The 17,661-nt window shown below is 38.3% G+C and overlaps 1 protein-coding gene across 1 annotated transcript in view; it reads left to right on the top strand.

Annotated features, from left to right (window-relative positions):
• Nucleotides 1-17,661, top strand: part of MAGI2 (membrane associated guanylate kinase, WW and PDZ domain containing 2) — a 989,343-nt gene that overhangs the window by 763,086 nt on the left and 208,596 nt on the right. The window contains exon 10 of the mRNA XM_058524198.1: nucleotides 15,871-16,509. Coding sequence (XP_058380181.1) covers nucleotides 15,871-16,509 — 639 coding nt within the window. The remainder of the gene's footprint in view (nucleotides 1-15,870; nucleotides 16,510-17,661) is intronic.

Below are 17,661 nucleotides of genomic sequence, written 5' to 3'. Positions count from 1 at the left end.
ACCGTCTCCCCGGTCATATTCCCTGCCCCGGTCACTGACCATCACTGCCATCTTCATTTCCTTCAATAAGTTTAAGAAATGAATTTCAATAGATAAAACTGTGTAGTGCCAGAAATAGGAGATCAGAACTACTCCCTTCAGTAAAGTTTGAGCTTTGGTCTATCAATCAGTGTTCTCCAGAGAAACAGAATCAGTAGGAATTGGTTTATGAAAATCATGGGACCTGACAAGTTCAAAATCCATAGGGCCTGCTGGAAACTCCTGGGCAGGAGCTGATGCTTCAGTCTTGAGGCAGAATGTCTTCTTCCTCAGGGAACCCTCAGTTTTGCTCTTAAGGCCTTTCAACTGATTGGATGAGGTCCAACCAGATTATCAAGGATCATCTCCTTTACTTAAAGTTTACTGATTATAGATGTTAACCGCATCCGCAAATACCTTCACAGCAATGCCGAGATTAGGGTCTAACTGAATAACTGAATACTATAGCCTAGCAAGCTGAAACGTAAAACTAACCATCATAGTCTCCTTAGATGGAAAAAAAATCTTTCACGTCTTTGAGCAGTACCTCCGCTTTAATTTATATTCCTTAAGAGAGTTTATTAAAATTATATAGAACCAGATCTGAAAACTCGAGGTGAGGAGTTTGGACAATTGTTGAAATATTTGAATGATCAACTTTTGCTTATCTGAATTAGTAGGGCAGACAACCTCAATTGACTAGGCACTGTTTCTCTCCTGTCTCTAAACCTGGCTTTGAGGAACAGCAGTGCCATGAAATCACCAGCTGATTCATGGTGCTCTGTATGACGGCATGGAATACTGGGAAATCTTTAAAGGCAAGATTTTTTTGTTGTTGTTGCCATAATTTCCCGTCACTGCCCTAGTCTCCAAGACAACCATCTGCCATCCTACTTTGCTGAGAAAATGAACTGAGTTTCTTATAAATCAAAATGAAGGTAAAATTTTCTTATTGCTCCTACTTTTGTTTTCTCCTCTAGAGTCAGGAAAAAAAAAATGTTGTCCTTTTTTCATTCTGAAGCTAAAATTCTAGGTAAACTTTCAAATTCACATCCTCTGATCCTGATCCAATGTCTTAAGTTTCTCTTTTCCACTTGTTCTTCCTCTTCTCTTTCTTGTCTGCCTGCTCCTTTTAGTTCCTTTTCTATTTATTTCCTGACTTTCCCTACCAGATTTCTTCAGTGTAGCAGGTAAACAACCACTACATCTGTTTTCTCACTACTCTCTCCTCTCCAGTTTCCTATACTGTTATCTCTGCCCTCAACAGCCTACTGAAACTAAACTGAGAAATATCCCCAGGGCTCACCCACTTGCTGAAATCAATGGCCACTCCTCCATCTAGTGTTCTCTTCTTGTCACACTGGAAATGAGTGACCAGCCCCTCTTCAAATGCCATCCTTTCTGGCATCCTACAGTTATGGCTCTCCTCTGTGATTTCACTTTTCCTGTCTCCTTCATTGGCTTCTCTGCCCTGGGAGTACCCCTCCCCAGCTAACACCATTTCCCAAAACTTGCTGCACCTTTGGACAGCTCTTCTTTGAATACTGAAAAGGAATCATGCATTTATCCATAATAAATATGTGCTAGTTTTCTTTACTAGCTTCAGTTACAGTTCATAGTATTTTAAGGTTAGGGACTATATCTTGCTCATCTTTGTACCTGCTGGGCCCTTCCCAGAGCACATGGTAGGAACCCCATAAATATTACTGAATGGAGAGTAAAACATCAAAATTATTGTATTATGACTAAAAATATGTCAACCTAATGTGGGTTACACTGGTTGATTCATGCTGATTAAAAACTCTCATTAGCAGTTAAATTAGTGAGAATAGAAGAAATAATTACTACTTAAGAAAAAATTTCGGTTGAAAAATCATTTTAAATACAAAATCCATAGAGAAATAAAAGAAATGTGGGAATGAAAGCTTAGGACCTAGGTCTCTGTACTCATGATTCCAAAATTTGTGTCTCTAGCTCCTCGCCTCCATGTTTGTAAGTCATCCTCCCTTTTCCACTAGAATTTACCAACCTCAAATCATTACTTATCTTCTTCTCTCCTACCATGAATTTTCACACACAACAATGGCGTGATCATTCTCACAGATAACAAGGGTAACACTTTAAATATTTCTGTAGTTTGTAAGACATTGAAAATAATGAGGTTATTGTATATTTAACATACATAGAGTATACAAGATATGTCATAATTACAATTATCTTTTGCGTGTATTGATTCAATCAATCACAGTTACTAAAGTTATTGTTAAAAATAGTTAAGTGTTAGTGCATTTTCCTGATTTTAAAAAAAATTAGGAAAGAATCTATGAGACAATTCTGGCTGAACAAAGGAAAATAAGTAAGTGAAATAGATACTGAAGTTTATTTTAGTATTCACTTTACTGTTGCAAAAAAAACACAAAATTTTGCCTCTTAGCTCTAATCTTTCTCCACAAAGCAGGTAGATGGCTTGTCAGATTTAAAATGATAATTGCACGTTTAGTAGGTGAATAAATTTAAGAACCTGCAATCAAACCCATAGGGAAAAATGAAACTAAGATGAAAATTAGATAAAGATATTTCAAAGCAGAAAATATTTGATATACTTCCTGTTTCCTATGCTTTCAGAGCTAAGTCTCAATTTTAATTAACATTTTTTCCAATATCCTGACTCAAATATTTTATGCTGAAGGAATTATTGAAAGATTGACTACCAAACTTTTGATGTAGTTATAAATATTTATGATCTGATGACTGTATTTTTATATTATTCATGGACTAAATCCTTAGATCTCTTGCTTCCATAGGCTGGTAATTAGGAATGTGAAGAGTGACATTATGCCTTCTATGTGCCAGTTTCCTGAGTAGAATTCAAAATGGAAATGAGTAACAATCACATCATTGATTACTGTTTGTGTAGAAAAGTTAGCATGTCCGTGTAACTGTAATTGGAAATATAGTGTACCCAAAAAAAGGCACTATATAGTGTTTCATATGTTCTAGACCTAAGGAAACTGCTTCCTTTGCAGTCAGCTAATGAGCTAATTGCCCCTTCCATAGTTGGGTCCCTTAAAATTATCCACTCTGATTTCACTTAACTGGGATACAGTCCTGTTTCTAATAGTTCTGCTGCCTGTTAGAATTCATGAAAGCCAGATTTTCAAAGCTTAAGCATCTCATAAAATACCTTAAAATAATTTTCATTCTTTTCTTTGTAGGACTTTTTAGATGGTTATGACTCCAAAGTTTTATCCCAGCGGTTCTCTTCGGTGGCTTGGCATTTTGTCCTTATTTTGTTTTGATTTACTTCCTTTAGCACTTGGGCAGGCTCACTAGCCCATTCAAATACAGGTAATTCTGTCACTGGGCGATTTCTTCATGTGGGCTACAACTTGTGAATAAAAACAAGACTGGTATGTCGTGATAAAATATGTATGTTTTCTTTAGGCCAAAATATCTATTCAATTCAAGCAGTCAAAAATGTGAAATTGGGTAAACAAAATTTCAAATGAGTAACTATAGTCTAGGTCTTAAGAAGTACCAAATAAATATATAAATTTCATAAATTTATATAACCAAACGTCCATATAGTTAGAAGACAAGCCTGCAGGTCACCCCAAACACATCAGAGATAAGGCAACTCTGCCACTTTGTAGTTGTGGACCTTGGCTTCTCTAGGCATGATCACTTCTATAAAATGGGGACAGTATATTCTCCATCAGGTTATTTCAAGGATTAAATGAGATTAAGTCTCTCAAGTGCTTGGTAGAGTTCTTGGCATACAGTTTTATCATTCTTGGCACATATATAGTAGCTATTGTTATTATTAGCCAATTTAGTTACTGCTCTGTGACCTCCAACAATGTATTTATTCAGTAGAAAGGATTTAATGGACTGTTTTGCATTACCTAGACCAAAAAAATAAAGAGACTATGTAAAATTTTCACTTTCAATTGATTAATCTGGCACTGTGTGGTTAGGATTCTTGCATTTTACTATGGTTTGCAGAGACTTAAAATAAGTGCTAATACTATAATTATAAAATTATTACTAGATTTAGATTGAAAAAATGAGAAAATTTTTATTGTTTCTGACTCTGTCATTAACTATATTTGTCTGGAATGTAAAATGTATTGTAACTCTTAAATGAGAAAATTAGCATGTGAACATGTGGATCTATTTCCGTGTACTGTATATTCATGTAGATATATATTCAATAGAGGGAACAACTTAAAATCTTTGATGATGATTCTCTGCTAATTTATTCCAACCAGCCTCGGTATGGTGTAATAATTGTAACATTGGGAACAGCAGGGGATTAGATTGTGTCTCTCTGTGAAATTTGTCTGTTGTATCTGAGAACAGAATAGCCTCCCATCGTCTGCAGGGAAATTGCTGTATGGAACTCCTAGACTACTAGCATTGTTCATCCCCAAAAGAATCTGTGTCCAGCATCTAGCATAGAGAGGGTAATGGTGAAGTATATGCCCTATGGAGGAAGTCCTAGGTGTCTGATATTGTAAGATACCATATTGATTTTCCTTTCTCTCCACATAAATCAAAGAGATAATAACCATCTTTCTGTGGGTTCCAAAATTTCAGTGCAGCCAAGACAAAATTTTTTCTTCCCCTTTTCCATGTATTTGAGGGATTTATAATTGGCAATCTTTGGTGTCTGTGGCCCAATGAGCAGACTGACTTCTTGATACTTGTATAAAATATTGCTCTTTCAGAAACTGAAATTGGAAATAAAAGCGTCCAAGTTTGAATGATCAAAGTCTGTCAGTGAAGATTCACATCTGCCAAGTCTGTTTCCCTCTTAACAAGTTAGAAGGGCTCTCTCATCAAACCTTGGACCAGTGTGTATGCAGTATACAGTCGCATTTTTAGCACGGCACATTTGTTCTTTCTGCCAGTCATTTTATGAAGCTCAGCAACTTAATGCTGGACCAGTTCAGAAATCCATATGGGAGAAATACTGTGGCAGCCCTTGTTTCAGCGAGGCAGCAGGGGCTCTGCAATTTTTCTCATGAAGAGAGTGAAGGAGTAGATCAACATAGTCTAATATGTTACACTACCAGTGAAGGTTTGTTGATTGGCTTGCAATGGAAGCACTAGCTAGAATACTTTCCAGAAATACCACATAGGGTGATAAAAATCTAAGGGTGAGAGCTTCCTTGGCCAAGCAACCCCAACAATAGACATCCCACCACCTCCAGTGTGGATACTCCAGACCAGCACCCAGCTCACAGTGGAGCAAATAATATATATTTTTTAAAACAATTCAAGGAAACAACTTTATAAAAGGTTATCTGGAGTCTTGAAATGGAGAGTCCTTTCTCCACTATTGCATTACAATTTCACAGATCAAAAACTACATTCTACTTTCCTCTGACTAAAAACACTGCTTCAATCTGTCTTAAAAGTGTGTGTAGGTGCATAGGTCAGGTAGCAAACACACACACATAGTTACAAACATTTTCTGCCATTTGGCAGGAGGCAGCAGTCGGAAATGAAATGGATGCACCAATCCTTCTCATCTTTCTCTCTCTCTCTTTCTCTCTCTCTCTCTCTGCTTGTTATTCATTTTTCTTGCTCAGTCAGAACGGCTGGCAATTGACAGTTGCGGGTAGAGTAGAATAAACTGTTGGAACGCATGTCTGTGGACAGTTCCCAGCTCCACCCCAGCCAGCTGTCCCCCATCAATTCAGGGGAGGTTTTATAGCCGCTTAATACACTGTGTTGGAGTAAAGTCAGAAGATGGTGATAAGTCAGGCTGTGTTGGCCTCTCAGAGCCATTTATGTAGAAAAGAACCCTACTTGTTCAGGAGTACAGTTGATACTGTTTGAAAATAAGCATGCACATTGCTTAAGGTCCATGTAAAATGATGACTCTTTTCTACAAGATGCTTCTGTAGCCTGAGTTTTCGTGGGGGCCTGTGTGTGGTTGAGCATGTTTCTCTGATGCGTCTGCCCTCGTGTGTGTCTGTAACACACAGGAGAGGACAGGGGAACTCTACAATACATTTATATCTTCCTCTCATAAACTTTCATGTCCTGCCAAGGGTTTCAAGATATTATTTAAAAATTCTTTTATTTTTATTTTCTTCTTGTGAAATCATAAGTTCTCTTTAGATGCAGGAACCTATTTTCGTTTTATAGGGTCCCTCTGATAGTGTATTTCTCTCTCTCTCCTTTTTTTTTTTTTTTTTGGTTTGCAATTCATTACATTGTTTTAGAGAAATGACGGATTCACTGACCGTTTTATGCTATTGAATTCCTAAAATGAGCAAGCTATTTAGAAAGCCCTTGGGAACTTTGCAAGAAACAGTCTTTTGTGCTTTCTTTTTGCAACTTTGCTTATAGTTTTAATCTGAAGGGTTATTTCGTCTTTGCCAGGCCAGCAAATAATCAGTGTCTCTAGATTCTCTTAGAATGTATTTTCTTTCTCCTTTCCAACAAAGTAAAATGCAAGTGTTTAAATATGTCTTACCACTCAGTGCCAAACACAAAGGAAATGTAAATAGATCGTCGGACTAATTCACATCTGCCGGAGAGTAATTGTTGGATGCGTGCTGATTAAGCATAAAAATTTTTTTTTAACCAAGCTTTTAATTAGGCATCTGCACCGGGTCACATAGATGAAATTATAAAATGTGATTAAGGAGTCTTTCATTCTTTGGAAAAACAAGTGGCTACGCTAACATCTTGGTGTCCTTTTGCCTATAGATAGAGTGTTGGAATCACTGGCTGCTTTTGTAGAGAATCAAGGAAGCTTCGACCCCAGAAGCCTGTCACTTCCCTGCTTCACTGCACCACTGAAACTTCCCAATGCCTTACAGGAGTGCGAGAGGAGAGCTCTCCACATTCTCACTAGATGTACGAATTCTTAAAGTTGTACCTTAGAGTTATCTTTTCTGACTTTTTCATTTTACATAAAAAGAAACTATATCAAGAAAAGTTAAATGGCTTGCCCAAGATCACATAGCTATTGAAATAATTTATACTAGAGCTTGTGTTTTGTGCCGGTTACAAAGTTTTGTGGGTTACAGCGCCCTGTCACCTCTCCACCTCAGCATTCTCAAAGCCCTCCTCCAAACAGCGTATTTTGGAGGACTACAGAAAGTAGACCAGGCTATTGCAATGGATTCCCTTGTTTGCAATTATTTGCTTCACTGCCTCCCTTCATTAACTTAATCAAAAGAATATTTCAGTTCACCTCTCAATTTTCATATTCAGGAGTTAAAGATATTTTACTTAGTGTTCTGACTGATATGATTTGAGGGACACAAAAGAGTGTCCAAGTCAAAATATATCCTGGACTGTTTGAAATTCTTAACATTTGTGTTGAAGTCTTGAGTTCAATTCCTGAATCTCACCTAATTATCAATGCAACTTTAGGCAAGTTATTTGACTTCTTGTAGGTTCAGTTTCCACACATATTATTTGTATAAAGTACAAATAATAATGCCTATCTCATATGGATTTTGTAAGGATTAGGTAAGATAGACTTTGTAAATACCAGATAAATATATTAAAATGGTAGTCATTATGGTTAGAGAAATTCTAGGTGCTGTTAATGTGGTTAAATGGATTGAAGAATTAAGCTGTCAGGAAGAGTAACACACAGGAAGAAGTAATTAACACTCAATAATAGGAGGTGGTCAGAAAGATGGTCAAAAAGGTGAAGGTGGCCTCAGAGGGTGACGAGGAGTGAGTTAGTGGGGACAGAGCAAGAGGAGAAGCAGGAGGCTGGAAAGCACATAGCGTGGGTAGGGGCATGGCTCTGAAGCACTTCATGGGCCAACAGAAGCAGAGTAGGTTGGGAAGAGGCAGGAGATGTTGAAAATGTAGACTCAGGGTTTTATACGCTGCGCTAGAGAATTTGGACTCTATTCTTTTCTATGTTCGGGCACTGATGGACCTTAAGTAAAGAGGATATCAGAGAGTGTGGTGTGGAAGATGAGTCGACAGGGAAGCGGATGGAAGGCAGTGCTCAGCGCTTCACAGCCATTAGCACTAATGCCCTTGATCTGCAGAATATTCATGTTCTCCTGATTCCTGAGCCAATCCTGACCAAAAGAAGGGATTTATTAGCAATCCCGTGTACTCCTAGAGGTCAATATGAGATCAGGGAACCCCATAATCCCACAGGCTCGTTGAATCATGCTGTGTGCTAGGCTTCCTATTCCTCCTTCCCTAGTCTTTTCCTGCTGTGACATCAGGAAGACCAGCTAAGAGACTGTTGCCAAAGTTCATACAAGACATGGTGAGGTCCTGACCTCAGGTGGTGGAAGTAGGAAAAGAAAGGAGGGAACAAACTGCAGGGATAGCTAAGAGGTAGAATCCAAGGACCTTTGTCTTAGAATTTCAGAGTGAGGAAAACACCTCAGAGATCATCTGCGTCAATATTCTCTTTTTATAACATGGTGCCTGACTCAAAGTAGTAGCTGGGAATAATAAATCTTTGCTGAGTAATTTAATGAATAAATGAGGGATGAGACCCAGAGATGTGTTGACACCACTAATTATTGGCAGGCCTGGCATAGGAATATAAACCTCCTAACTCCTAAATCAGTGCTCTCCTCATTATGCCACACTTGGTCTTATAATGTAAAAAAAGAATTAAAACATTATTTGAACCTTATTTTAGCGCTACAGCTCGATTTACCTCATTTTCAATCACAATGTCATTTATAATGTAGCACATAAGAATTAATAAACAAAAATTCTTTTGATGAAGGCATTTGTCCTGCCTCTTATGTCTTCCATAACCTAAGTATTTGTTTTTGCATTTCTGTGTAATTTGGTGAATATCTGTGATAATGCTATCAGTAAGACAGATGGTGAAAATCAGCAGGACCATGGTAAGGTCTAGAACCTCCAAAGTAAAATCTCCTCCAATTGATGTCTGCTTTTATAACTTTCACTCTAAAGAGACCGTTTGGAAATTTTAGAAACTGCCTTAAATTATTCCCCAAAAATGGTGCTTCTGCTGTTATGAGAACAGAAATCGAGGACGTAGACTTGATTTTTAGCAAAAGAAATTAGATTTAGGTATCAGGAAAAGCTTTTGGGCAATAAGAGACGTAGAACCCTGTAATAGATTCATCAGGGAACTTGAGAAAATCAGATAAGGGCCCATTTATTTCCTTGGATGTTTATCTCCGGACCTTTCTCACTTCGTGATATACTTGAAAATACACTAAGACCCGCATGTGTGGATGTTCTAAGTTCTAACCACCACCCCTACCACCACGGCCACACAGTTTGGACATGCTTTTGTCCATCTGATCGCTCCACTCTAACCACATTGTATTTATTTTCCAGAAGGGAATGAGGAGTCCAAGGATGCTTTCATGAGGCACTAGCCTTCCTTGTTGGGAAACAGTGTATTCAGTTACAATGACGAACATTATCTGTCCTCTCAAATTTCTGCAAGCAAACTGCCAAATAATTTAATAAAATTCAGCAATTTCTTTTCTAAAGTTCAAACTATTTATTCTTTCTCATCCTTAGGATATTTTTACTTTCTAATTATTATCAGTCATTTGTTAAAAATTTTAATATATGTATTTATATGTGTAACATTACGATAGTGCTGTACCATTCACAGAACATTTTCGCAGACATCTCTTTCCCATAAGGTAGGTAGAACAGCTATTGTTATCTCCATTTTATAGATGAGGAAACTGATGTTAAATGACTTGCTCAAAGAGCAATCCAAGGAGACCCAGCTTCAGTTCTGTGTGTCTATCTGACATTCCGCAAGGCTTCACTTTGGAGAATAAATTTTCTCAACAGCAGTTACTTTCAATTTAATTGAAGTGATGAGTAACGCACCCCCAAAAATACATGTCAAAATTTATCATGTGCAACTATGACATAAACTATCTACTGGGGCTTTGGAGGAAAAAAAAAAAAACAAGGAGGAAGATTGGCAATAGATGTTAGCTCAGAGCCGGTCTTCCTCAGCATAAGAGGAGGATTAGCTCGGATGTTAGCTCAGGGTTGATCTTCCTCACAAAAAAAAAAAAAAAATTTATCATGTTGTGGGGGTTGTGGAATAGAGTGACAATGAATAGTCAATATTAGAATAAAATTGCCTATTATAATAAAATTATATATTATTATTATAAAAAAACACAAGCTTCAGAAAAGGTCAGTCAAATCCTATTAGCTGGAGAGGAAACTCAAAAAATAGTAATTTTTCAATGTAGAGTGCTTGGAATCGGTGGGATGGGAGTAGTCAGTGAGAATTTTTTTCCTTTCAACAAAAATCTATATGAGTTGGCAAAAACAGAAGTTAGAAACACTAAAGGCAGTAAATTTAGCTGTGAAATCTATTCCAGTTTTCCTCTGACTAAATCTTTCTATCCTTTATTCATTGAGAATTTATCCTAAAAACCTAAAGAGTTTTCAACATAGTAATGATACTCCATATATTTTGTGTAGAAAACTCCCACAAAGGAGTAAAGCCTGAGATGAATTTGTAGTCGCAAACATGAGATAGGAGAAATCTAGTAGGAATGATGGAAGATATCTTTGAAGAGGTGAGGGAAGAAATGAATTAGTTGGGATGAAGTTATACACCTCAAGTGCGCTTGAGGGTAGAGGAATAGCAGAATTCAACTAAAAGGCAAGTAGCAAGTTGTCAATTGTGAACAGTAAAGATACCAGCTTCACAAGAATGGTAACTTACTGGGCGGTGAAGACAAAAATAAGTTAGAAAGACTGTTGGTAAAGAGTGTTATGGGCCAGCCCTGTGACTTAGTGGTTGGGTGTGTGCGCTCCACTACTGGCGGCCCGGGTTCAGATCCCGGGCGCGCACTGACGCACCGCTTGTCCAGCCATGCTGAGGCTGTGTCCCACGTACAGCAACTGGAAGGATGTGCAACTATGACATACAACTATCTACTGGGGCTTTGGGGGGAAAAAGGAGGACAATTGGCAATAGATGTTAGCTCAGAGCCGGTCTTGCTCAGCAAAAAGAGGCGGATTAGCATGGATGTTAGCTCAGGACTGATCTTCCTCACAAAAAAAAAAAGATTGGTTTGAATCAATCAAAAAAAGAGTGTTAAGCAGTAGGTCTAAAGATTGAGTAGTTGGAACTTAATAGAGAAGCCTATAGGATGACAATGGAGTATGAAGTAAATTATTCTTGTCTGGTCCAAGGTGGTGGTTAAGGAAGGTAGACAGCAAGTGGTAAGTAAAAGAGGTGGAAAAGGAGGATTCCACAGGCCGCAGTGACTCAAAGAATGTGGGAGCAGAGGAAAGAGGTATAAGAATAACTCCACTGCGGCAATGCTTTACAAAGAGTACCCTATTTTCTCCAAAATGATGAAGTACCCAAAAGGTATCCAAGACTGTATTGTGATTTCCGTAACTAAGAAAGAAACCAGTGATCTTAGATTTTTTTTCCTTCAGGCCAGCAATGTTAAACCTCCTGCTTCATCAGCCTCACTCTCCTTCACTTGCACTTTGAAATCCCACAATTGGGAATCAGCTCATTATGAGACCAGCCCTATGGGAATGCCAAGCTCAGTCACACTAAGTTTGACCAGTAAGCCTGTGGTCAGTAGCCCTAAAACCATCTGGCCTCAATATGGACTCAAGTGAATGGCCATATAGGAAGCAGTGCAACCTTGCAGGTAATATGGTAATGAAAATATGTGCTTGGCTTTTAAAAGAAATGCATCATCTTATTTTTATGGAGAATCTTTCTTTGGTAAAATTAAAAGTGTTTTCACGCGCTTATCTCATTCTCACAGTAGCCCTGTGAAAGAGGAAATGAAGGAGATATTTTAATTCCCATTTTATAAAAGAATAGATTGAGAGATGGAGAGATCAAGTGACTCTCTTCCAATTCTCCCTCTTAAGTAGGCCAACGGGATTAGAGCTAGAGCCAATTTTCCTAATGATGTCCTTTCTGTGCTCGCAAGCCCAGTCTATCCCAGGACTAGCTTGGCACTGTCGGATAGCACATACCAGGTGGCTCATATTTTCATTTCACAACATGTAAATGACATTCGTACAGAACAGTCTATAAATAACCTCCCCAATCAGTTCTATCTGAAGAAGCAAATATTTGCTTACATCACCATCTACAACAGTTTTGGCATGACACAATATCTAGGCATCTATATATTTTTTAAAGTGGGCAATTGAGTACTGTCAAGTTGTTAGATAGTTTTATCCTGTGATAACTGACTCCTCGTCTTTTGCATTCAGAAATCTTCTGTGTAGCTCCATAAGATATCATTGCAGAATTCTTTATCGCTTGCTTGCTTGATGCCTTGAAAAACTGCTCTGAGTGGAAAATATCCATAAATTTTAAAAGGCAGTCTTACTAAGAACCACAAATAGTTCTCATTTTGTTTCTAATAGCAAGATCACATTAAAACTCAAAAATAGATAACATTAATCACTATAATTCAAATAACTACTCTTCAGACCTGGCAGGGAACCTTGAGATCTTTGAACGTTAGCCTTAGTTCTTTTTTCCTGTGAATTTCTGGGAGAGCAGAGGGAAGAATAAAGCATGTTTGGGGGCTGGGGGTTTGTTAACAGTGGTTAAAGTTAGGGATAGCCTTAGAGGACGGTGACATTTGTTACCTTCCTGCCTTTTACCCACTCAGAAACCCATACTCATCCTTGATTATGATTGTGGTGGGAATATCTTAGCAGAACTGTCCTGGTTTCATAGAAGGATATTACTGAGGACAGATAATAATTACTGAAATAGCAATCATTTTTTGCATAATAATTTACAGCTTACAAACCCTTTCACCTGTGTGATCTCATTTGTTATTTCTCATGGAACAGTAAGTTACTGTTATTATTGTTCCTCATTACTTCTGAAGAATCTGAGTCACACAGGATTTAAGTGAGTTTTGAAAGTCACACAGCTAGTAAGGGATGGAGCTGGCAATCAGACCCAAGTCTTTGACTCCTTATCCCATATAATGTCTGCATACCACGCAGCCTCCCAAACCTACAGAAAACACTGGATCAAGAATGGAGGTGGGCAAAAAAATAGTCAGTGTGTTAAAAAAAAAACTAACCAAATAGGAAAAATGGGGAAATGAGATGTACTGAAGAGGAAACCCAAATGGCCAATAAACATATGAAAAGATGCTCCTCCTCACTAGCAATCTGGGAAATGCAAATTGAAACCATGATCACACCCGTTAGATTAGCGAAAATTAAAAGTCTGAGAATGCCAACTATTATGTCAGATGGGGAGCAATGAAAATTCTGATAAACTACTGATGGGAGTGTAAACTAGTTTGACCTATTTTGTCAGTCATTTGCCATTATCTAACCAAGTTGAAGGTGCACATGGCTGTGCCCAGCAATTCTATGCCAAGGTACATACCTCAGAAAACTCTCCCATATGTGCCCAAGGGCCATGGAAAGAGGTTCATAGCAGATTTACCTTTAACAGCCAAAGATTCACAAGAACCCCAGTGTCCATTAACAGAAGAATGGATAAATATTAATAATTAGTGATGTAGTCATCCAATAGATACTATATTGCAATGAAAATTAATGAACTACAGGTACAGGTATCAAAATAAATATCGCAAATGCATTTTGAGGGAAATTACAGAAGATTAATAGGTATACCATTTACAAAAGGTTTAAAATATGCAAAAACATGTTTTTTAGGGATGTACTTATTTAGGGATTAAATATTATTTAGGGATATTATTTATGGGTACTTGGATATTTCATAAAAATATAAATTATATGTGAAGAACAAACCTCAAATGCAGGACACAGGTTACCTGTGGAAAGGGCAGTAAGGGAATGCAAGTGGGAGAGGGGTGCTACCCAGGGGGCTTCAATTAATACGAGCAGTATTCTAATCATTAAGCTGGAAGGTGGTATACAAGTATTTATTATTCTTTCAATTTTTTAATGTGTAAAATATATGATAACTTCAAAAATAGAAGAGGCAGGAGAATAAAAAAAGTTTGTCTGGATCAGAGACTTCTCTGGGATTCTGGGATGATCAGAACCAGCTGAAAATGATGCCAAAGCATCCCCAGCTGCCACAGCCTAATGAGGAATCATAGTAGCGGGGAGAGGATGCCCGTCCCAATTCAGTCCTGAGTCCTGGTCCACTGTCCCAGCCATGACACCAGCACCCACTCTGTTGGACAGAATTGAAGAGTGAAGTTCCATCTGACCAGTCACAGGGTCTTTGACATTTTCTAGAATCAAACGTAACCTGAATCTCTGGAAATGTTTGTTTGGCTTTTCTCTCTTTATATCTTTAACAGTTTCAAGTAGTTCCCTAGTTTTTGGGAAGAGTGAGTATGAACCGAGTCTATGTGGTTGAGGGCATTTTATTCATGTTGAGCAGTTTATTCATGGAATTATTTATTTTTAAGGGCATTTAGTGGAGAAAACATTTTATCAGAATCCTGAGAAAAGCCAGAAAAGTATTTAACTTTGAAAGTTCAATTCTGTTTTTCATTTTTGATGTTTGCAATCTTGATGGGCAAGGATGTCTCAGAATGAAATCGCTAGCCATTGACACTACCAATTTCGGAATTATCCTGATAAATTGATGTCTGTTGAGTTACTCGTTTGACAATCTGTGAAAACATATCTTTTCATCCCTTATACACTCCTCAGAATAGTCAGGCACCATCTCAATTTGTAAGTTCAATTCTCAAATATTATGGTTTTGAGGCTAAAAATATCAATCCATGATAGAACAGTTCTCCAAAAATAAAATTGTTATTCATACATAATTGAAATTTTTTTAAATAATTGTCTCAAACGAACGTCTTTTCCTGCATTTTAAGGAGCAAATATTGTTTTTCTGAATATATTTTATGATGAATAATTTGCATTCAGGGCATTTTTAATATCATCAAGTTAACTTCTAATCAGTGGACTTCTGTAATTCTATGATAATTCATTGGGGAGAGAGGACAAATGCCTTTTTTGAAAAGATCTACAGAAATATCAATTTATCTAAGGTCAGAGGATGAGTCTATGGCAGCTTCCTGATTGAAAGTCAGGGTCCCAAAACCCCTCCATCCTATTTTAGCAACAATAATATTAGCAACATTTGTTGAGCCCTCACCATGTGTCGGGAACTATCCCAAGCACTTTTCCTGCATTATCTCATTTCCTTCTCACAACAGCTCTATGAATGAGGAACTATGGTTCAGGGGAGGTCAGTCATTGCCCAGGATCACATACCTGCTAAGAGGTAGAGCCAAGATATGGACCCTGATCCCTGATCCCAAATCCTATGCTCTTGCCCTTTACTTGTGTATACATGGAACCTTTGCAATTACACCTTGCTATAGATAGAGAGAAAAAAGTGGCCAAAATATTTTCCTCTTTCATAAAAAATAAAAAAGGCAGCTGACTCAGACAAGTGATAACAACAACAAAAAAAATCATAGACCACAGCTTTTTCATCCAAAACTTACAACACCGCTTCTCAATAGTTTGAAAATTCTATTAACTGTTTTGCACTGAAGATGGAAATGAAGATGAAAAAGAAATGTAGAACATGTGCTTCTTCAAGGTACAAATTCTGCTACCCTTTGCTTTCTGAACCTTTCTTTCTGAGTATGAAGTTGTTTCTGAACTTCAGGAATAACCAAATAGCATTTTTTTCAGCATTGGATCATTATATTTGTTGGCAGACCCATTGTAACCTTGAGTCACCTAGAGTGAATTTAAATATTACTCTGATTGATTTTCTCACTGCTTACTGAGAAACAGCACACCTCTCTCACTAGTCTCATAAATAATTCCATTTCTCTCTGTCAACATTAACCAAACTTACCTCATGTTGTCGATCTCTCTCTTTTTCTCCTGCAGGTGATGTCATTGTCTATATTAACGAAGTGTGTGTCCTTGGACACACTCATGCAGATGTAGTCAAACTTTTCCAGTCTGTTCCTATTGGTCAGAGTGTCAACCTGGTATTGTGTCGTGGCTACCCTTTGCCCTTTGATCCTGAAGATCCTGCTAACAGCATGGTGCCACCCCTTGCAATAATGGAGAGGCCACCTCCAGTGATGGTCAATGGAAGACATAACTATGAAACATATTTGGAATACATTTCTCGGACCTCACAGTCGGTTCCAGATATAACAGATCGGCCGCCTCATTCTTTGCACTCAATGCCAGCTGATGGTCAGCTAGATGGCACGTATCCACCACCTGTCCATGACGACAATGTGTCTATGGCTTCGTCTGGGGCCACCCAAGCTGAACTTATGACCTTAACCATTGTGAAAGGTGCCCAGGGCTTTGGCTTCACCATTGCCGATAGTCCTACAGGACAGCGGGTGAAACAAATACTTGACATTCAGGGATGCCCTGGCCTGTGTGAAGGCGACCTCATTGTTGAGATCAACCAGCAGAATGTACAGAATCTGAGCCATACGGAAGTAGTGGATATACTTAAGGACTGTCCCATTGGAAGCGAGACTTCTTTGATTATCCATCGAGGAGGTAAGATAAACACTGGCTCAACAATAAAATATGCAGGTAAAATAGTAGGATCTTTACAATAATATTGTAAAAATGGAGTTCTCTGGAGTTGAATGAAATCATACTTTAAAAAATAAAGGAAAAAGAGTAAGAGAGAAAAACATGAATCCAGGAAGCTGTGTTTTTTGATTTTGAGAATATATCTTTTCCTATTGTGTATTAAACACAATAATAATAGTGTTTTCAGTTTTATACATTTCTATTGCTATGAACTTGGAGGTTAAAGATTGAATCCCCAGGTATGAATGGGTTATATTCCAAAAGTTCATTAATGTGTCAGTTGTAGAGACCTCAAACTGGTTTCCCATTGACTTGACTAAGAAGTCTGATTTTTCCAATGGAAGCGATGCCCTAAGCGATGCTTAGGACTCCAGGCTAGCAGGAGGAAGCTGGTTCAACCCCTTCAGAGCCCAAGTATTGTCTTGGTAATCCCCATAAGGACACTGGGAGCTATGTCACTATAGAAAAATCTTTTCAGGGTGGTGAAGAGGGTTGCTCAGGACGCTTCTTCCACTACGGCAGGGACTGCTCCAGCAATAATTACCCATAGTGCCTTCCGTGACATAGGAAGAGAGTTATAGAACAGGATCAGGGCTAAAGTTCTGGGCTAGGTGTTCTACGTGAAGTTTGGACATGGGGGCAGCGAGGAGTGTGGTAGGAGCCTGAGCCCTGGATGTTTCTTCCCATCTACCTTCTCTGCTGCACTTCTCTGATACTTGGCTCTTGACAATCAATGAAACTAGAGAGAGAAAGGCAAGAAAGGCCACAGATAGAAAGGATACTTGAAAACAGAGTGTAAAGGCAAGGGCTCAGGCTAAGTCCTGGTTTTCCACCTACCACTTTTGGGACTCAGGACACTTAAAGTCCATGAGCCTCAGACGTCCCATCTCTTATATTGGGATAATACTACCTAACCTGATGGTAGTGCTCTTAGTATTGAATGGCCCACAATAGGTGCTCATTAAATGTCTGTTGAGTCTAAATGAACACCGGAACCACAGCAGGGATGGGTCAGAAGGAGCAGTACTGTGAGGAACTCATGCGTGAAGAACACACGTGTAGCAAACATATGTGATTGCCTATTCGAAGCACTAAAAACAGCATGGAAGCCCT

The sequence above is a fragment of the Diceros bicornis genome, chromosome 3 (assembly GCF_020826845.1).
Source record: "Diceros bicornis minor isolate mBicDic1 chromosome 3, mDicBic1.mat.cur, whole genome shotgun sequence".
Classification (NCBI taxonomy): Eukaryota; Metazoa; Chordata; class Mammalia; order Perissodactyla; family Rhinocerotidae; genus Diceros; species Diceros bicornis.
Note: the sequence above shows the minus strand (reverse complement) of the source record. Positions and strands in the feature narration are given on the sequence as shown.